This window comes from Dipodomys merriami, unplaced genomic scaffold (genome assembly GCF_024711535.1).
Source record: "Dipodomys merriami isolate MVZ:Mamm:240054 unplaced genomic scaffold, mDipMer1.0.p SCAF_1, whole genome shotgun sequence".
In the NCBI taxonomy this organism is placed as follows: Eukaryota; Metazoa; Chordata; class Mammalia; order Rodentia; family Heteromyidae; genus Dipodomys; species Dipodomys merriami.
In genome coordinates, this window is record NW_027202270.1 from 38,106,133 (window position 1) to 38,129,053 (window position 22,921).

General features: G+C 36.0%; 1 protein-coding gene across 4 annotated transcripts in view; it reads left to right on the forward strand.

The window, feature by feature from the left end:
• Sestd1 (SEC14 and spectrin domain containing 1) overlaps nt 1-22,921 on the forward strand; it is a 101,400-nt gene that overhangs the window by 59,361 nt on the left and 19,118 nt on the right. For all 4 annotated transcript variants that reach the window (XM_070019949.1, XM_070019967.1, XM_070019959.1 and 1 more), the window contains 5 exons: nt 2,457-2,570; nt 4,031-4,125; nt 10,586-10,641; nt 13,864-14,075; nt 21,676-21,798. In XM_070019949.1, coding sequence (XP_069876050.1) covers nt 2,457-2,570; nt 4,031-4,125; nt 10,586-10,641; nt 13,864-14,075; nt 21,676-21,798 — 600 coding nt within the window. The remainder of the gene's footprint in view (nt 1-2,456; nt 2,571-4,030; nt 4,126-10,585; nt 10,642-13,863; nt 14,076-21,675; nt 21,799-22,921) is intronic.

The window sequence follows — 22,921 nt, forward strand, 5'->3', positions numbered from 1 at the left end:
CAAAATATAATTTGTTGTGCTAAATCTTATTTTATTATCATTTGTTAGAAGAAGTATATGGTCTCCCTCACCCTTCTAGTTATCACCATCTCCTATCTCTCCATTTCCCATGGCTCTGGGTCTGCCTTCTCAGAGGCGTTGTCCTCAGCTTGAGATTCATACTCATCTTGCTCCTTCCTTCCATCCTTCCCTTCTTTTCTCTATCCTTTCTGTTCTAAAATTTTATTTTACTGTATTTTCTTTTATTTTTGGTCATGGGGCCTGAACTCAGGTGCTGGGCACTGTCTGTGAGCTTTTTTGTCCAAGGATAGTGCTCTACCACTGAGCCACAGTGCCGTTTCCAGTTTTCTGATGGTTAACTGGAAGCAAGAGTGTTATGGAATTTTCCTGCCCAGGCTGGCTTCAAATTGAGATCCTCGATCTCAGCCTCCTGAGTAGCTAGGGTTACACGCATGAACCACCAGCTTCCATCTCTGAAATTTTAAATACAGTGTTTGCTGAATATTCTTTAAAAATGTAAATAAATAAATGAAGCTTAATAATAAATATTTCCTACCCACTACCCAATCATTAAATAAATCAGTGTGCACCTGCTGATAGTGTTAATGCTTAATTTAAATTTTTACTTATCCATATGTTTGTATTTTGTCTGTGTGTATATTAAAAACTTAGTGAATACTTTGTGGAAAACAAGCCTTTAAGAGAAAATACTGTTTTTCCTAACTACTCTGTTGTATGGCTAACATTATGACTAATAAATATTACTTATTGTGAAATAATTTGCTTAGTTCTCTATTTTTATTTTATTTATTTTTGCCAGTCCTGGGGCTTGAACTCAGGGCCTAGACAATGTCTCTGAGCTTTTTTTTTTCTCAAGGCTAGCACTCTACCTCTTGAGCCACAGCACCACTTCTGGCTTTTTCTGTGTATGTGATACTCGGGAATGGAACTCAGGGCTTCATGCATGCTAAGCAAGCTCTCTACCACTAAGCCACATTCCCAGCCCTAGTTCTTTAACTTTTTTTTTTATGGTACTGTGGTTTTAAACTCAGGGCCTAGTATGCTTGTCATTCCAACTATGTAGGGAGTATGAATAGGAGGATGGAGATCCAGGAAAGCTTGAGCAAAAAGCAAGACCTTATTAGAAAAACAATGAAAGCAAAAACTATTAGTGGAGTGGCTCAAGTGGTAGAGTGCCTACCTATCAAGCCTAAGACCCAACCTGTCAAAAGTTTGGACCCATTAGACTATTTTCTCAAAAAGTTTGGACCCATTAAACTATTTTCTCAAATTGTCTGTGGGTAATAGGGTACCATATCAGCATTGGGGAATACCTTGTTTCTAGCTTTAGAGAAAAAAATTTAATTATTTTGCGTTAAGTATGGTGTTGGTATAGATTTATTACATGTAGCTTAAGTATGGTGTTGGTATAGATTTATTACATGTAGCCTATATTATATTGAGGTACAATCCTTCTGGTTTCTTCTGAGTTTTATCATAAAGTGATGGTAAATTTTGTTAATAGTGTTTTCTGCATCTAATGGGATGATAATGTGTTTTTTGTTTTAGTTTGCTTTTATACTGTTTTAATACTGTTTTATATTATTATGTTTATTATTGATTTGGACATGTTGAGCTATCCTTGAATGAGGCCACCTTGATTATAGTTTATATTCTTTTTTTCTGTGCTGAATTTGGTTCGTAAGTATTTATTAAGAAATTTTGACACCTGTGTTCATTAGGGCATTTGTTTTTGTTGTTGTGTCATTTCTAGTTTTGACATCAAAATAATATAGAATGCCTTTGATAATGTTCCTTTTCTTTCTACTTGATGGAACTAGTTGAGAAATATTGATTTGAAATTTTTAAAGATATGGTAAGATTCAGCAGTTAATTCATCAGGTTCTGGGCTGTTTGTTGGATAATTGTTTGTTAGTACTTTAATTTCTATGTCTTTTATAGACTTGTTATATGGATTTTGTCCTCTGGGTTCAATTTTGGTAGGTAAAAATAAAACTAGTAGAAATATATTTCTTCTAGATGTTCCAGTTTTGGGGTTTTATAAGTTATTCCCTAGTTGCTCTCTGAATTTTATTAGTATTTTATTAATTTTATTAAATTCTGGTCCTGGGTTGAACTCAGGGCCTGGGAGCTGTCTCTCAGCTTCTTTGTTCTCAAGGCTAGCACTCTACTACTTGAGCCACAGTGCCACTTCCAGCTTTTTCTGAGTATTTTGTAGGAGATATATGTATTTATAATCATATCTCTTTTTCATGGGTTGAAGGAAGTTACTCAGGTGCCATCTTGCTTGTCTTCCAATTGAATTTGTTCTTAATTAAATGATGATATGTCATCATGTTACAGTAGTATTGTAGATTTTAATATAGTTCAATATCTTTCTTACTTCCAAAGATTTTAGTAATGATTTAGTCACTTTTTTCCTTTTTTTCTTACAGGTTATTTTAGTGTCTGCCAACAAGTTGACTCGTTACATAGAACCATGCCAATTAACAGAAGACTTTGGTGGGAGTCTCACTTATGATCACATGGACTGGTTAAATAAGAGGCTGGTTGGTATAGTATAGTGAGATAAAATGTTACTGTATATAAGAAATTTTCATAACTAGCTTTAATCAACTAAAAAGTCGATGCTTTTCTTGTTTACAAAAATAGCGAAGTATATTGCATACGACATTATAACAATGTTTGTGGACAATTAATCTGGAATAAGACTCCTTTATTAGAATCAAGATGTCAGTATATGAACTTTGGTAATTTCCTTAATTTCACTATGTCTCACATCCTTGCAAGGTTGTGGGTAAAGCAAAATGAATATACCTCAAATACTTAATATTGTACCCAACATGAGCATATGAAAATATTCTGTGGTATTAGCTGTTGGAATTAGAGGTGTCAGTAAAAATGATCAATCTTTTAAGTAGAATAACAGAATGACACACAAAAAGTAGAATCAAAGAAGTGACCCTATTGATATACAATTTTCAGAGGATATTTAAACATCAGTTTGAATTATCAGCTTGAGGTGCAGTTTGACAGAAAAAAAACATATCTTGATTGAAAGCCTATCTCCTGTTCAGACTGAAATGCTGCAAAACTGTCAAATTAATTTTGTTTAGGTTAGGTGTTAATGTTATTGGAAAGTAATGTACTTCGATTCTCTGAATGTATAACCATTTCTCCTTGTACCATATTTGAACAGTTATATCAGACAACTGTGTCCATATGTCCACATTATTATATATATTTTAACACATTTTTCCCAAATCCTGTTCCAGAAATGTTAAAATTATAACTATTTTTGTGCTACAACTGATCTCTAAAACTTAATAATTTTATAATAACATTATAGATTGGTGAAAGAATAAGCTGAAGACATATTCTGTCACTAGAATTAGAGGTCAAAATTGGCCTACTCCACTCAGGTAGTTATAAAATTTGCTATGGGTCCAAATGTTCCTCAGAAAAACACAAGAATAAAAATTAACTTGTCTGTCAGGCACTGGTGTCTCATGCCTATAATCCTAGCTACACATGAGGCTGAGATGTGAAGAATGTGGTTCAGTGCCAGCCCAGGCAGAAAAGGCCATGGCTATGAGACGCTTATCTCTGATTAATCACCAGACAACCAGGAGTGGATTTGTAGCTTAAAATGGTAGGGTCCTATCTTGAGCAGAAAAGGTCAGGGACAGTGCTCTGGCCCTGAGTTCAAGCCCTACAACTGACAGAAGTAAATAAACTAAAATAAAAATTAACTTGTCTGAACGAAGAATAAAAATAATCTCTTAATGTGTTTTAACTTAAAAAATTATTTTCTATGAGAGCAATTCATTTTTGGAGGATATAATTTTGTCTTATTAACTGCACTGTTTACTCTGTAGTTCAACCATACTGAGTGACTTGCTGGAAAGGAAGTATTCACTGACTGATTCTGTTCCTTTTAACTAAAAATCCTCATTACATATTGATTTTTAAAATTATTTTTAGCCTGTTAATAATATCTATGTTGTAGGTTTTTGAGAAGTTTACAAAGGAATCTACATCATTATTAGATGAACTTGCTTTGATTAACAATGGAAGTGAAAAAGGAAATCAAGAGAAAGAAAGGTAGGTGGCTGTTGGCATTTTATTATATTCATGCAAAGATATGAGTAATTTGTTAAGTGATACATATATTGTTGATGACAACTAAAAGCACTATAATAGAAAAATTTATATTCCATCTAAATTGATATATACCATTAATAAAAATACGTTTTATGTGCAAAGCATTTGAATTTTTTTAGCCAAAAATTCTGTTCCCCCTCTTTCTTACCTCCCTCCCTTCATGTTACTGAGAATTTAACTAAGAACTTGTTACCACTTCAACATAATTCCTTCCCTTCTTTATTCTAGTTCTTTCTTATATTTATGCATAGGTTATCCTGGACTTCGATTCTCCTATTAATGCTTTTCAGAATGATGGCTGCATACCACCATGACTGACTTTTTATTGGCTGAGAAAGAGCCTAGCACATTTTCTTCTCTGGGTCAATCTTAAACTGTAGTCCCTCTGATTTTTACCTTCCAAATATCTAGGATTACAGATATGGGCCACCATGTCTGGCTACAAAAGCCATTATTTTTTTGTTGTTGTTTTTTTGATACTGGGGTTTGAACTCAGGACTTCAACTTGTGAGGCAGATGATGTACTGCTTGAATCTACTGCTTCATCCAACCTTTATTTCCTCTGGTTATTTTTCAGATAAGGTCTCACTTTTTGCCAGGGCTGACCTTGATCCCAATCTGCTATTTATGCTTTTTGTGTAGCAAGGATGACAGTTTTACATCACCATTCTAAACTTTTGTGTGTGTGTATGGCGGGGGGAGGGAGGGCGGGTCTTGAACCCAGGGACTTGGTGCTGTCCCTAAGCTTTTTTGCTCAAGGCAAGTGCTTTACCACTGGAGCTGCCACGGCTCCGCTTCCAGCTTTTTTTGTGGTTAACTGGAGATAAAAGTCTCTGGACTTTTCTGCCTGGGCTGTCTTCAAGCTGTGATCCTCAGACCTCAGCCTCCTGAAGTAGCTACGATTGTAAGTGTGATCCACTGGTGCCTTGCTTCCAGCTTTTTCTTTTGAAATGGAATTTCATGAAAGTTCTTTTCTGGAGTTAAGCAGAATTCTTGATCCTCCTTGATTTCCACTTTTTGAGAAGGTAGGATTATAAGTGTGGACTACCTGTGCCTGGCTCAATAAACGTTTTTTTAATGAATAGTAACATATTTTAGATTGTGGAACATGTTTGTTTGCAATAATGTGTTTTCAAAACACATTTTCAAAAAACATTTTCTACCCTTTTTAGTTTTACTTTTTCCTAGTAAATAACCTGAAAGCATGTGCAGCTTAAAAAAAAGATTTTAATTTTATTTAGATGCATTAGCTCTTAAATAAATAGCTTGTAGACCTTCCTTATCTTTGTAAAATATGTGAGATTCAGAAGCTTAATTTGAAGACTTAGTATTTTATGATAATGGGCAAAGTTAAGTTTTATTACCTCAATGTAACTACCTAATCTTATAATTTGAGCACATATCTATTGAATATTATAACCTTGCCATTTTTATTTTTATCTTGGAAGCCTATGTTTGTCTCTCTCCAAGTAATAAGCACTTCAGGAAATACATTATCTCCTTATCTTTTAATGATTAGTAAGCACTGACATAGTTTTTCCTTAAGAAATTTGAAGGAATCAACAGGCATCCTTGTTTAGCTCTTTTTTCTCTTATCTTGAAACCTTGATGAAATACATCTTGAGTTTATAGTATCACAAAGCATTTGGATATCAACGTCAGAGGGTAGAAGAGGATCATACTTTTAATAATAAATCTTGACAAAAGCAAAGTCAAAATAAACAACAGTTTGAATGTGAATCTAGTTAAAGTTAAGACAAACAGGCATGTTGTTTTCCTGTAGATACTATATAAAAAAGAAAATATTTTAGCTGGGTGCTGGTAGCTCATGTCTGTAACCCTAGCTACTCAGGAAGCTGAGATCTGAGGGTCTTGGTTCAAAGCCAGGACTGAGCATAAAAGTCTGTGAGACTCTTACCTCCAGTTAACCCCAAAAAAGTCAGAAATGGAGTTGTGGTTCAAATGGAATAACACTAGTCTTAGGCAAAAAAAAAAAAAAAAAAAGTTATAGTGCCCAGAGTCTGAGTTCAAGCACAGGGGCTGGCACACATAGAATGGAACAAATAGAAACAATAGAATGGAAGAAAGACAACCTCTTCAGTAAATGGTGCTGGCAAAATTGGTTAACTACATGTAGAAAACTTAAGCTAGATCCTTATATATCACCCTGCACCAGAATCAACTCCAAATGGATCAAAGACCTTGAACTCAAAGCAGACACTCTGAAAACATTACAGGATGGAATAGGAGAAACCCTAGGTCTCCTTGGCTCAGGCCGAAATTTTCTGAATAGAGACCCGGAATCATAACAAATCAAAGAAAGGTTGGACAAATGGGATTGCATAAGGTTGCAGAGCTTCTGCAGGGCAAATGACATAGCTAGCAAGATCAATAGAAAACCCACAGATTGGGAGAAGATCTTTACTAGCCATACAACGGACAAGGGTCTCATATCTAAAATATACTTGGAACTCAAAAAATTAAACCACCCAACAACAAATCCTCAAAGAAACAACTGCCCAATAAATAAGTGGGTGAAAGACTTAAAGAGAAACTTCTCTGAAGAAGAAAGAAGGATGGCCAATAGACACATGAAGAAATGTTCAACATCCCTAGCCATAAAAGAAATGCAAATCAAAACAACATTGAGATATTACCTCACTCCAGTTAGAACGGCAAAAATCAAGAACTCTAACAACAACAGATGCTGGAGGGGATGTGGACAGAAAGGAACTTTACTTCATTGTTGGTGGGAATGTAAACTTGTTCAACCACTTTGGAAAGCAGTATGGAGGTTCCTCAAAAGATTTCACATAGAACTCCCCTATGACCCAGCAATCCCACTTTTGGGCATTTACCCAAATGTTTACAAACAAGACCACACTAAAGCTACCAGCACAACTATGTTTGTTGCAGCATTATTTACCATAGCTAAGATATGGAACCAACCCAGATGCCCCTCAGTAGATGAATGGATCAAGAAAATGTGGTATATATACACAATGGAATTCTATGCCTCCATCAGAAAGAATGACATTTCCCCATTTGTTAGGAAATGGAAAGGTTTGGAAAAAATTATATTAAGTGAAGTAAGCCAGGCCCAAAGAAACATGGGTCCCATGGTTTCCCTTATTTGTAATATCAAGTATATGTATGAGTCAAGCGGAAAAGGTCAGATAATGTGATGTCAGGAAAATGAACCCTTAGATGTGTATTTTAATGTTTTTTTCTTTCATGCATGTGTTTCTAACGCATTTATAAGATTATTTCTTTGTTGCTTTGTATGTCCTTCCCCCACAGTATAACCCCTGCTTTCACTATATTTGATGTCAGTATAACTTGTGGAGGAGATGGGGAAAAACTAGTTGTTTAAGGATACAGGTGGACCTGTTGCAACAATGAGAAGTACAAGTTGTCATGTCCAAAACGAGCTTTACAACGTCAGTGCGGGGGGGGGGGGGGTGGTAAGGAGAAGGATTGGGATGGGGGGGAGGGGGAGACTGGGAAGGGATGTGAAGGGTAAACAAAGGAGGAGGCTGCAATGCTTGGTAAGAAATGTACGCATTATCCTGCCCATGTAATTGTAACTCCTCTGTACAGTATGTTCACAAATAAAATTAAATTAAATTTAAAAAAAAGTTATAGTGCCCAGAGTCTGAGTTCAAGCACAGGGGCTGGCACACATACACATACAAAAAGTAAATATTTAATTATGTTATTATGTTTGTATAGCTGTCACATGCATGTGCTGTAGTTTAGGAATTAAAAATGACACACAAGGTACTTTATAAAAATTAGATATCTTCACTTTTAAATTAGTTCATCAGAATAAGTTTGCTATTTCTTAGTCACATTCTTCAGGAAAGATATCCCTGGAGAGGGCTTCTATAAAAAGTGAGTCCATGGACAAACAGTTTAATTCTGTGGACTGGTTTTCTGTCCTTGAGAATATTTCTAAACATTATGTGTTTTTGTTTTTGTTTTTTCACCACACTGAAGGAGCCAGTTAAATTGCTTCCTTAGAACTTCCCATACTTTTTAGTTGTAGCTTGTCCAGGTTTTGAGAAACACTCTGGGAAATGATGGTTTGTATGTATAAATAAATTATTAAGTAAAATATTTTATTTTCTCATCACACTTCAAGGCACTAAAGTGTTATTGCTTAATTTCTTTTATACCCAGATAGTACAGTTCCTCCTCTTAAGAGTTTCATCAACCTTTTTTCTGTCAGTGCTTCCTAAAGCATCTTGACCACATAAGAAATGAGGGCCTAGAGCAGTTGACAGAAGTGATGGGCCTGGAAGGTGGCTCAGTGGTAGAGCGCTTGCCTTGCATGCATGAGGCCCTGGGTTCAATTCCTCAGCACCACATAAGCAAAAAGAAAAAAAGCCAGAAGTGGCGCTGTGGCTCAAGTGGTAGAGCGCTAGCCTTGAGCTGAAGAGCTGAGGGACAGCACCCGGGCCCAGAGTTCAGGCCCCACGACCGGACCCAAAAAAAAAAAAGTGAAGAAGCTTCATGGTCCTTAGCTTTGATTTCTAATTTCCTGTCTTTCCTTAAGCTTTTCTTTGCCATATATGTTTAAGAACTTTGTATTTATGCAGGTATACTTTCCAGAATATACATTATTCATCTTTTTTTAATGTTTGTATATTCAGCTGGTTGCTGGTAGCTCAAACCTTTAATTCTAGCTACTTGGGAGGCTGAGATCTGAAGATTGCCATTTGAAGTCATCTCAGGCAGGAAGGTCCGTGAGACTCTTACCTGCCATTTACCAGCAAAAAGCCAGAAGTGGAGCTGTGACTCAAGTGGTAGAGAGCTAGCCTTGAGCAAAAGCTAAGGGACAGTACTCAGGTTCTGAGTTCAAGCCCCTGTACTGGTATCCATAAAAGAAAAAAAGAAAGGAGAAGGAAGTAGGAAAAGTAAGGAGGGAGGGAAAGGGAAAGGGGGAAGGAGGAAGAGGAAGGAAGGAAGGAAGGAAGGAAGGAAGGAAGGAAGGAAGGAAGGAAGGAAGGAAAGGAAGGAAGGAAGGAAGGAAGGAAGGAGAAAAGGAGAAATTCAGCTGCACAAGAAACAATAGGAGGGGGCTGGGAAGGTGGCTCAGTGGTAGAGTGCTTGCCTTGCATGCATGAGGCCCTGGGTTCAATTCCTCAGCACCACATAAGCAAAAAGAAAAAAACCAGAAGTGGCGCTGTGGCTCAAGTGGTAGAGCACTAGCCTTGAGCTGAAGAGCTGAGGGACAGCGCCCAGGCCCAGAGTTCAGGCCCCACGACCGGACTTCCCCCCCCCAAAAAAAAAGAAACAATAGGAAGAGAGTGTACCTGCTAGTATTGTACCACACACACAGGAACATGAACACATGCACACACAATTTACCAACATAAACCACTGTCACAGGAAATACTTAACATCTATTAAAAATTGCTATACCTAATACATTTTGATTGTAGGATAGCTGCCTATACTTTGTTATACTTCTGGATTGTTATGTAGTTATAAATGTCATTTTAACACTGTTCAGTGGATAAATACACAAATGTATTCTTTTTACATATGTTCAATGATACTATATAACAACAATAACTAGTATGAGTTTGTGAGTTAAAAGTTTTATGAGGGCTGGGAAATAGCTCAGTGTCAAAGCACTTGCCTAGCAAGTCTTGGGTTTGACCTCCAGCAACAAAAAAACAAAAAAAAAAAAACACTTTATGATTTGTCATATTGGAATTTCTCAAGTTACTAGTATTTAATCTTCCCTGATGGCCTTCTTTATGCTTAGGAGAAATTAGATGGTTAAAATAAAATGCTTCAGGATTTTTTTTTTTTTTTTTTTGGCAGTTGTGGGGCTTGAACTCTGGGCCTGGGTGCTGTCCCTCAGCTCTTCAGCTCAAGGCGAGCGCTCTACCACTTGAGCTACAGCGCCACTTCCGGTTTTCTGGTGGTTTATTGGAGATAGGAGTCTCATGGTCTCTCCTGCCCGGGCTGGCTTTGAACCACGATCCTCAGATCTCAGCCTCCTGAGTAGCTAGGATTACAGGCGTGAGCCACCGGCGCCCGGCTAAAGAAGTTCAAAGAACTGCTATTTTTTTTTTTTGGGGGGGGGGTCCGGTCATGGGGCCTGTACCCTGGGCCTGGGTACTGTCCCTCAGGTCTTCAGCTCAAGGCTAGCGCTCTACCACTTGAGCCGCAGCGCCACTTCCAGCTTTTTCCTTTTTGCTTATGTGGTGCTGAGGAATCGAACCCAGGGCCTCAGGCATGCAAGGCAAGAGCTCTACCACTGAGCCACCTTCCCAGCCCAATGCTTCAGGATTTTGTACTTGTGTATCCTTATTTTGATAAAGGATCCTATAATATGGATGGAAATCTTACAGCTTTTAAATTGTTCCTTTTTGGTGTTTTCCAGGTCAGTGGATTTAAACTTTCTCCCATCAGTTGATCCTGAAACAGTTCTGCAGACAGGTAAATAAAATTATTAGTGCTAATAATAATTTATTAGACAAATTGGATTATTTTCTTTAAAAAACTTTGATAGCATGTACATGGGAATTTGGAAGGAAAAAATTTTGCCTTATACTGTTTTAAGATACTTAATAATATTAAAAATTAATAATACAGAATTTCCCCTTTGAAGTGTCAGGCTACTTCCTATTTTATAAAATGTTATTAAAATTTATATTTAATTGAGTTTCTTTAATGATTGTTGAATACTACTGTATGCCACACATTATATTTTCAAATTTTATTCTCCTAATCACCTTTTTGAAATAGTATATTATTATTTTTTAATTTTTTTATTGTGAAAATACTGTACAGAGGGGTTACAATTACATGGGCAAGATAATGAGTACATTTCTTATCAAGCATTGTAGCCTCCTCATTTGTTTCCCCTTCCTATCCCTTCCCATCCTTTCCCCATCCCCCCACCCAATCCTCCCCACCTCCCCTCCCCCCCCAACAAAATTTTAAAGTTTGTTTTCGACATAACAACTTGTACATCTCATTGTTGCAATGGGTCCACCTGTATCCCTATTTAAACGAAAGTCTAGATTTATTTTTCTAATTTTTTTTTTTTGGCGTCCGGTCATGGGGCCTGAACTCTGGGCCTGGGCGCTGTCCCTCAGCTCTTCAGCTCAAGGCTAGCGCTCTGCCACTTGAGCCACAGTGCCACTTCCGGCTTTTTGCTTATGTGGTGCTGAGGAATCGAACCCAGGGCCTCAGGCATGCAAGGCAAGCACTCTACCACTGAGCCACCTTCCCAGCCTTTAAACGAATAGTATATTATTTTTGTCTGTACTTGAAAAAGCTAAGCCTCAGAGATAAATAATTAACTTGTTCAAGGTCAAGTAAGTATTAAGCTTTATCAGACAAGTTCAAAACAGATCTAAAATACCATCACAGTAAAAAGCACTTAGCACTTCACAGTGGTCCTAGAACAGTGAGTTCTCAGGGTTGTGTAATGTACACACAATTCCATCCTAATGACCTCTAGTAGTTTCACAAAATTCTAGGAGAACAAATTGGAGCTTTTTCCAATGGAAACACCATAGTTCTAATCTGACTGTAAAGCGGCTATGCTCAAATATTATCTCTTTTATTCTTGAACACCCTCTTGTCTAGTAGGTACTATTGTCCTAATTTTAAGAAGGGGACATTGATGTGTAAAAGGTTGAAGAACTTATGCAGGCTACAAAGTTAGTAAATTCTGGCCTGAGCCCAGGCACATTGGTTTCCAATTATGTTGTTTGAAATAAAAATGCTGTGCTGTTTTTCTAGGAGAAATGGTATTCACAAGGAAAATGTTATAGGTGGTAATTGTAAATATAGAGAAAATATTCTGAAATTAATGGATTTTACTTATGTGTTTGGAGATTTGTGAGCACATTTAGGTGTGTTTTAACATTTGCACAAATCCTTTTTTTTCATTTGCACAAATCTTTAAAATGTATTTTTCCAGTTGTAAAATGTAATGAAGAGTAAAGAGTACCTTAGTTTTATTGACTCAGATATCCTAAGTTTTCCAATATGATGTAGATTTCACTTAGTCAGAGAACAAAGAAATACTTGTAACCTCTATATTATATGTTTAGAAAGGCAATAGATTGTCATTAATGTACTACCCTATATTAAAATTAATTCCATGTACATATTTAATATTTTGAAAGCTTTTATAAGCCATTGAATTAAAAATGGCCTTTGAAATTTCTACTTTAATTTTAACTATATGCCACTTAATTTTGTTTTATATGCTACTACTCACTATTAAGGTAGGAACTGAAAGAATAATACACTAGAGAACAATCTGGATTTTTTTCTCTTCGTTTTCTTTAAAGTTTTGTTTTAGTGTATTGAAATCTATTTAAATTTAGAATTTTTTCTTTTACAAAGATGAGAATTTAAATATCTGTTTATTATTTTACACCCAAATAATAAAATCAGAACAATTTTGTCCCAGTAAAACAATCTTTAACTTACCTATTTTAAAATATTGTGTATGTTCATAGCTCTAGTGTAACACATTCTATAATTTTCATTTCCCATGTGTGTGCTCTATTTCCTCATCAGTTTGGTATTCAGTATGGTGCTCATACTAGCATAGCCTCTCAACTTAATATATTGGGGTGATTCCTGTAGATTATTTAAATACTAGTTTATACTAGCGATGTAACCTTTTCTCCTTATATGAATCATTCATTTGTTTTACTGTCAACTTTTCTTCAAGTGCTGATTAAATGATGTGGATCAATACTGAACCCGCCCCCCTCCCCAGCATATTACTGAGATTAGTACCATCAGAAAGTCTCAGTGTGTAATTTTACAATTGGGAAAGATGATTGACATAGTATCTTGAGTAATAAATCTGTTGATAACAAGAGTATGATAAACATCTCCACCTATAGATTATATTTACTATGTAAAATAGCATATATGGATGCATATTTTTTAATTTTTTTAATTGTGAAAATACTGTAAAGAGGTGAAACAATTACATGGGCAAGATAATGAGTACATTTCTTACCAAGCATTGTAGCCTCCTTTGTTTCCCCTTCCCATCCCTTCCCATCCCCTCCCCTGTACCCCACTACCCAATCCTCCCCCCCCACTAAAATTGTAAAGTTCTTTTTTCCACATAACGACTTGTACATCTCATTGTTGCAATGGGTCCACCTGTATCCCTATTTAAACGATTTGTTTTTTTGAATGCATATTTATGGTATAAGAGAGCATTTTATTTTCTAGGACATAAATACAGAATACATGTGGTTATATATGTATGTCTACATGTATCTTTTCTATTTAAAATACATATTTTTTTCTTCATGCCAGTCCTAGGGATTGAACTCAGGGACTGGGTGCTGTCCCTGAGCTTTTCTGCTTAAGGCTAGCACTCTACCACTTGAGCCACAGCTCCACTTCCAGCTTTTTTACTATGTTATTAGAGATAGGAGTCTCACAGACTTTGGTGCCTAGGCTGGCTTTGAACCAAGATCCTCAGATCTCAGGCTCCTGAGTAGCTAGGCTTATGGACATAAACTACTGCTGTAATGTAAACTTTTTATTATATTTCACTATTATGGATAGGTTGATAGGTTTCACAAATGAAGTACTAGAATTTAGAAGATTGACAAATAAGAATTGTATTTCTTTGTGGGTATTAATTACAAGAATCTTTTGTTTGTAAAGGGCATGAATTATTATCTGAATTACAACAGCGTCGATTTAATGGCTCTGATGGAGGGGTCTCATGGTCTCCTATGGATGATGAACTCCTTGCACAGCCACAGGTTATGAAATTATTAGATTCCCTCCGAGAGCAATATACTCGCTACCAGGAAGTTTGTCGGCAGCGTAGTAAGCGCACACAGTTAGAAGAGATTCAGCAGAAGGTCATGCAGGTAGGTGTCTGGCGTGAATACATCTAACTCTTCAGAATTCAGAATGTTTTTTTCCTTGATTGTGTTATGTAACAGACTTTTTGCTTAAGTGTTTACTCTTTGTAAGATATTTCAAATTGGATTCCAGAATGTTTTTAGCTATTTGTTTGTTGATACATGTTATCTTCATAAAGGTTATATTTCTGTAGAGCATGCAGCCTGCTAAGGGAGTGAATTTCAAAACAAGTAGTAATAAACATTAGTGGTTCTTTATTCTTACAATAAGTACTATTGGGTTACTAAAATTTTATTCTAAACTTCCAAAATGAGAGTTTTTTGTTGTTAGTTTGGTCATTATAAACAATTTGCTATCCTAGAAAATGATACTTATAATGCAAACATTCTAATTTTGAATTTATTTTTTTATGATATCAACAGGAAGTATTAAATATATTTAATTTTATGAATTTTTGGCCTTTTTAAAATTGAATTTTATTTTCTTGATGGAGGTTGGTATTGGGAATTAATCTTGGGTCTTGTGCGTATTAGAGAAGCATGCCACAAATTGAGTCAGTCTTCTAAAAACTAACTTTTTAAGGTAATAGGCTAAAATACTAATGGATGTAATACTAATGGGAAGCATTTTTGATTTTCAGATTATGTTGAGGGTTTCTGTGTGTGTGTGTGTGTGTGTGTGTGTATCTGTCTGTCTGTCTCTCTGTCTCTCTGTCTTATCTGTCTTATCTGTCTGGGTCTATGTACACATGTACACGCATGCACGCATGCATATGCCTGTTCTAGGGCTTGAATTCAGGGGCTGGTCACTGTCCCTAAGCTTTTGTACTCAAGGCTAGCTTTCTGCCTCTTAAGCTATAGCTCTACTTCCAGATTTTTGGTGGCTAATTGGAGATAAGAATACCATGGACTTTGCTGCCTGGGCTAGTTTTGACTGTAATCCTCAGAGTCCCAGTCTCCTGATTACCTAGGATTTTAGTTATGAGCTACCAGTGCATGGATTACTTTGAATTTTTATTGAATAATTACAAAAACAAACCTTTAAGTATAGCAATTAAAAATATAAATGTTCGCTGAGTGCCAGTAGCACTCTTTTACTCCTTAATTGAAACAGATAATAATACCTTTTAGGAAAAGCCAGTATTTAGAAAAAAATCTCACACTCAATTAATAACAGTTATTATATTTATTTCTATTGAAATAGACATTACTCAAGATCTTGTTCTGATGTTTGTGAACATTTTATGTAAAATACCCAGGGTTTTTCTTTGTGGACAATAGTGTTTGAAGTAGCTAGGGATACCTAGCTCTAAAATGCTAGTGCAAGAGCAGACATAGGCATTAAATGAATGTGCAAGGCTTATATCTCTAGTAAAACTTTATTTAAAAAACAGATGATGGGCCAGAATTGACCCATAGGCTGTTGTTTGCTGACTAATGAACTAAAGCAACAGATGTCTTAGGAAGGAAAAAAGAAAGAAGGAAGGATTTGGATCAAGAAAAATATTGGGGTCTAGGTAGAAGATTAAGACTTACTGCATCATGACTTACTGCATAATGTAGAAAGATTTCTAAGCATGTGTTAATTACATGTGACTTTTTCTTTGAAGTCATCTTAAACTAAAGTAACTTTTAGGCAATTATTTTGAGGTTATCTGTGTTGTTTTTAAACGAAAAAGACAGAAAATGGCATATGATACAAAATTCAGTTTCTGAACCCAGATTATCTGGGTTTATCCTTTTCTGGGTCCAAGCTGAGAAGAAACTTTCATGCCCTAGTTTCTTCCTTAGTAAGCAGAGAATAAATAGTAACAATAATATCAGCAACAGCAATAATAATGATAATAATGTCTATTGACTGAGACTGTTAGGAGGGTTAAAGATGATAATTTTTACATGTTTAGTGCCTGTCACTGAACAAGCTCTCACTGTTGGGATGTAATCACAGAGAATGTAGATGAAAGGATTCTTCTATTTGGGATAAAAGAATATGAAAAAAAAGAGACAAAAATGATTTGTTTTGTTTTTCCTCAGAACTGGAGTTTGAACTCAAAGTTTCAAATGCTCTGCGCCTTGAGCCATCCTTCCAGCCCTTTTGCTCTGGTTATTTTAAAAATAGGTCTATCTTTTGCCTGAGCCAACCTAGACTAAGATCCTCTTATTTTTGTTTCCCGTTGTAGCCAGGATAATGGGCTCACTCAATAAAACCATACACCAAGCCTTTTCTATGAAATGGAGTCTCATGAACTTTAAGAGCTAGTCTGGTCTGAAACTGCAAATCTCTCAATTCTGTTCTTCCCTATAGCTGAAATGACAGGCACAAACCACTGGCCACACCCAGCTATTGGTTGAGATGGGGTCTGGAGAACTTTTTTCCCAGGTTTGCCTAGAACTTCATTCCTTTCAATCTGTTTCCCAAGTACAGTTAGGATTACAGGTATGAGCCACCAGCTCCCAGTTGATAAATTTGTCTTTGAAATGGCGGGCCGGCTCAATGAAATGATAGAAGAGAGATGTTGACGGTATATTTATAATGAGTGTAATTGTGATAAAATGATTATTATATAAAACAGATAAACTTCTTTGTAGCTTAGTTTTCTTTCTCCTTCCTCCCTTCTCTCTCTCTCTCCTTCCCTCCCTTTTTCCTTCTTCCCTTCCTCCCTTCTTTCTTTTCTTCCTATTTTCCTATCTTCCTTTCTTCCTTTCTCTCTGTCTTTCTATTTTGAGCCAGGGTCTCAATGTGTAATCACACTGATCTGGAATTTGAGCTCTTCCTCACTCAGCCATATACCATTATACCCAGTTTAGTTTTCTTTATGAGGATTAAAGGATTAATTGCAACATTAATATTCACCACGTACTATTTTCCTGCACTCTGTTTTTCAGAGATCAGTTTAAGGAAAAAATTCTATTCCTTTCCCCAAATAATTTTCAATTTACTTAAAGTTAATTACAGTAACATATTGGTAATATGTTGGTCATATAGCATAAACTATACTATCTTGAAAACTAGGGTAAAATATTTTTAAAACACAACACTTTGTTTTGTGTTTTCCCCATATTTTATAAGTCATTGAAAATAAGATATGTGTCAGGCCAAATGCTGCATATTGGGAAACATTAAACAACATAGAGCTACCGTCTTATAACCATATAGAACCCTGTGAATAGTTTAAAAGTAAGTTGGTGTCTGTTCATAAAGACAGGAGATAGAAAGGTGAAATTTTATTTCATACAGAGATAATTATAAAGTTGAATATCCCTATTTTTGTTACATCAGTGAAAATTGAGTTATTCCACATTTCTTTGCTCTCTGACTTATCACTAAAAACATAATGCCAGAGGGATTGCTATCTCTGATCGATAAACTACAGTATTTCCCCACAGCTCAGATGGGCAGATTCAGACTTCTTAGGGTATGCAAATAGGTTCTCTACTGCTGCTTCAGTGAAGATTATGACTAAATTTGACTAAATTTCACCTGCTCTGGGGTGGCAGAAAGCACCATTTCACTAACATGTGGGACTGTTATTTTCATTATTGACTGTGGCAGTAATCACTGCAAATGTTATTTCCATGTGCTTTTCTTGCACTGTGGAGAGCAATCTTAGATGCAAAATAAGACTCATTCCAAGTCATATAAATGTACAAGCAGGAGGCTGGGCTCTCAGTCCCTAAACCTTTCCTCAAGGTCAGAGGCTTGACATTTGCTTAACATTCCTTTCTACCTGTTTTATGCCTGTGTATTTCCCAGTATTCTTTTCTGCAGTCCTTAGAAAACATTTCAGGCTATGAAAACATAGTGAGTAGCACAAAACATTTTTGTGCAAATATTTCTCATGGAAGATTTTAAGAGCACATCTTCTGGGTTGAACTTTGCATGTAAATGTAACCACTTGGGGTTCATACTATTATGAATTGGTTCTAGAACTAATTTTGGAGTAAGTTAATATGAACATTAACTGAGTATGGTGTGATTGAAATTAAGTTTTATAACACAGTTTGGCAAACTACTATCATTAATGCATTTAAATAGACTTGTTTACGGGGACATCAGCATCAATTCACATCATTTTTATTACAAATTATCTATTACAAATAGTGTATTTTCTGTGTCTATGTTACTGATGCTGAATATTAAGCTAAATTTCCTTCTTTTTTTTTTTTTTTTTTTTTTAATTTATGAGTGAGGTAATGAGTACACTTCCACTTCCTCTTGAACATTGTTACCCCCTCCATTGTTTTCCCTTCTGTATGCATTAAAGCTATATAAGCATTTGACTATATAAGTATTTTTTTTTTTTGTCAGTTGTGGGGCTTGAACTCTGGGCCTGGGTGCTGTCCCTCAGCTCTTCAGCTCAAGGCAAGCACTCTACCACTTGAGCCAGAGCACCATTTTGTGTTTTCTGAGTGGTTAATTGGAGATAAGAGTCTCAGGGACTTTCCTGCCTGGGTTGGCTTTAAACCGTGATCCTCAGATCTCAGCCTCCTGAGAAGCTAGGATTACAGACATGAACCACCGGTGCCCAGCTATATAACTGGGTTTTTATGTCAAGATGTCTTGCTTTATATAACATTTATTTTTATGTTTTTAGCTCCTCCTTATTGTGCTGCTAACATAGTACCTGAGACTGAGTAGTTATAAAGAACAGAGATTATTTCTTACACATCTGAAGGCTGAGAAATCCAAGGTCAAGAGAACGATATGTCTGGGCCTTCTTGCTGTCATCTCTGAGTGGAAGGAGAAAGGATAGTAGAGCATGCATGAAAGAGACAGTCAGATAGACAAATAGAGAAGGAACGTAAGCTTGCTAGAATGGAGAGGGGTGAGTGAGCAGGCAATAGGGATCAAATTTGCCTTGATTACAAGTCCATTCCAGTAATAATGGCATTATCCATCCCTAAACACTGTTACATTGGGGTTTACATTTCCAAAACATGATCTTTGAGGCCCATATTTAAATCATAGCATATGCTATGATTTTTTTCCTCTGTTATTACACACACACACACACACACACACACACACACACACACACACACACACACACACAATTTGTGATAGTAACTTGCTTCCTTTTGTTTCTTAAGTATTCCAAAATCAAAATTGAAATGCTTAGTAATGTTATCTTAGGCTTGTAATAACCACATAATTCATTTTTTAATTAAAGTTTTAATTTTTGTTATTTTTAGAATTTGGTATTTGTATTCAAATAACTTTAAAATACATAAAATTCATTTTTATCTCAGTGTTTTTTTCTGTTTTGTTTGTTTGAAACAAGGTCTTACTCTGTATCTTTTATTATATAACATAATTATAATAACTGAGAAAATATTGGTTCTCAAAAAAGGAGTGGAAACTTTTTTAAAATGTTAAATATGCTTCTGTAGAGCTTTTTTTTATTTCAATATTTTAAAGTGTTGGATACAGTAGTTCAGGGACTTTCTTAAGAAATCCAAGGATCTATTGGAATATATAAATGTGAAGTGGAGCTAGGCTAGCCAAAATGAGAAAAAGAAGCTAGCAGTTACTCATGGCATCTAATATATGAATGTCTTACATTCAATTTTTGATGTAATTGTGACTTCATCTCTTCATGGTGGGTATCAACAGCATCGTTTGAAGTGAAAAAACAAAGTCTTTTAACTGGTCAATACAGACCCAGAATCCAGAATTCAGGCTGTCTTCCTCAAACAAACAAACAAACAAACAAAACTGTTAATCTGGCTCTTGTACATTGATCCTTTCCATAAGCTAACAGGCAGAAACATGGTCCTAGGACTTTTCCTACAAAAGATTAGAGTAGGGAAAGAGATGTTGAGGAACATTCCTTTGCATTCTAAAGAACACCTACTCCTTAAGTTTTCAGATGAACTTAGCACTCTAAAAACAGTTTTACAAAAGGAAAGTTCAAGCACATAGAGCCATTCCAGTGGTCAACAATAATCTTGGCATTTTTTGTTTTGAGTTTTGTTTTCTAACATTCAGCCTTAAAAGAAGATGGTGGAAGTTAACATTAATGTTTATGGTCATCTAGGATAAAAAAATCAAAGAGATGCCATCTTCATAAAGGAAAGCTGAACTTGATGATTCGTACCTCTGATTCCAGCAATGACAGGAAGCCTGAATGAAGTAGGAGGAGACCAGAGCAGGAAGCTAGCCATAGCTAGTGTTGTGTCTCAAGTGGCAGAGTACCAGCCTAGCGAATGTGAGGCCCTGAGTCTAACCCTAGTATCACACACACAAAAAAGGAAAAATAAAGCTCAAATACATGTTACCAGGAAATAATAAAAATGCACAGTGGAACTATATTGCTAGCACAATTTTTAGGACAGCTGATCTACTGAGTCCAGAATAGTAAGCTACAGAGACACCCAAATTAAAATATTATTCAATTAAATTATTGGGAGAGATTCTAACTTTAGGTATAACCACACATTGATTCTTGAATTATACCTTGATTTTTGAATTCTTTAAATTCCTTTTTTCATTGATTCTAGAATCCCTAAAGTTCCTTATTCTCTTCAGCAATAGGCAAAGCTTGGTAACTATATTTTTTCCTTCTGTAGTTTGACTTTGTGTGCAGAATTAGCAAAACCCTCTCTCTTGCATGAGAAAGAGATCTTTAACTGGCTAGTTCTCTTCTGTAAACTTGATGAAAAAGTAAAGTTTACGCTAGATCTGTACTGGGAGGATTATTAATATTTCTGGACCAAGATGCCTAGCCTTGGGTATGTTTGAGGTCACTAGCTGTCTTAATGGGCATAGCCCTGTTGGGTGTGAACTTTTGATGCTGAATGACTTCCAGATCTACTCAGCATGGACCTTCTCTCATATCTGCTTTTAGGACGCTGCTGAAAGGAATATTGAATTCTGGTAAACTAGTCCCTACCCTATGTCTGATAGTTTTGGATGTTTAGCTACTACTACAAAGACACGTAGAAGATGTTATGGTAGCATAATTCTACAGCCAGTCATTAGTTTTCTTTTTAAAGCAAGAAAGTAGGGTTTAACTTTGTTAATATTCTCATTTAATTTTTTCAGTGCTTTGGGAAAAACATTAGATGGTGAGTCAGGACATATGACTTATAGTCCTACCTTTTCAGTAATACCTTAGGCAAGTCACTTAATTTATCTAAACCTTAGTTTTCTTAAGTGGTAGATGAGAACTTTGATCAATGTCATTTCTGATGTCCTTTCTAACTCTAACTGTGGCAGTTGTCTAATTCTCTTATCACAAGTTAATTTTTTAATCTTCTTTTATAGCAACATGCAGCTTTCTACAAGCCTGGCAGATAACCAGATAGCTAAAAGCCTAAGGTGCTACAGATTGGGGAAATGTTCTATTCTAGCTGTGTAACTCTAAAATAAGTATTTTACTGCCTATGCAATGCAGTAGAATTTTAAGGAACTGAAGTTAGAAATACATAATGAATTTTGGGGAAGGTAAACCAATTAGAATGAAACTTTGAAAAGCTCTTGTTCACTTTAAAACTTTTTTAAATGTAATTTTATTGTCAAGGTGATGTACAGAGGGGTTACAGTTGCATACGTAAGGTAATGAGTACACTTCTTGTCGAACATTGTTTCTCCTTTGATTTCTAGGTTGTGAACTGGCTTGAAGGGCCTGGATCAGAACAACTCAGAGCCCAGTGGGGCATTGGGGACTCCATCAGGGCTTCCCAGGCCTTGCAGCAGAAGCATGAAGAAATTGAGAGCCAGCACAGTGTGAGAGGCTTTTCCAAAACTCAGCCGGTTGTAATATGATGATTGTTCATGTGCATTGTTAGAAGCCAGTGTGGTCCTAAGTGCTACATCACTGTGAACTTTGCTGTATGGCATAACATACAAGAAGTTGAAAATGTAGAGGTCATAAATTATATTTTGACCACGTCAAACATATTATTAGGGGGTTCATTTTGTTTCTAATACCAATTATATTGCTATAAATCCCACAATTTATATGAAATTTTGAAAGCTAGGGCTGTGAAAAAATAATGGTTAAGAAAAACAGTAATGGCTGGGATGTCACTCAGTGGCAAAGTGCTTGCCTAGCAAAAGGATCATCGTAGGTTCCATCCCCCAGTACCAAAAAAGAGAAGACAAAAAAAAGTAAAACCATTGTCAGTCCTTGTAGTAGAAACATCTATTTTTTTAAGTTATTTTAAACATATGTATTAGCATGCAGTAATTATATAAAATAATGGGTTCTGGGTTCATTTTCATACATGCATATAATCAAATCCACTCCCGGTTACTCTGAATGTCTAGTTTATCTCACAGACGTCTAGAGGATGTTATGGAAATAGAGTTCTACAACTAGACCATTCTTTTTATTATCTATTTATCTATCTATCTATCTATCTATCTATCTATCTATCTATCTATAGTAAAGATACTGTACAGAGAGGTTACAGTTACATCAATAAGGTAATTAGTACATTTCCTATCAAGCATTGTTACCCCTTCCTTTGTTTGTCCCCTTCCATCCTTTTCCTCCCTACCTCCTCATTTCCTCCCCCCTCCCAAGTTGTAGAGCTCATTTTCAACATACTGTCTTATAAATCTCATTGTTACAATGGGTCAACCTGTATCGCTGTTTCAGCATTTTGTTATTTCCTTCCCCTTCCCAAATTAGAAAAATGTTTATACAAGATGCAGGGCACCAGGATCAAATACAGTGAAAACAGGTCTTGTCCTCTCCCCTTTTCCCTTCCTCTTCCCAATTGAAGCTTCTGTGCATTAGTCCTCAGAGAGAGGTTAGCCCTGCAATATGAATGTGTATTACAGTTAGATATTGAGAAAGACCCCAGAATCTCTACATTAAACACAGCTGACAAGGACTGACTGA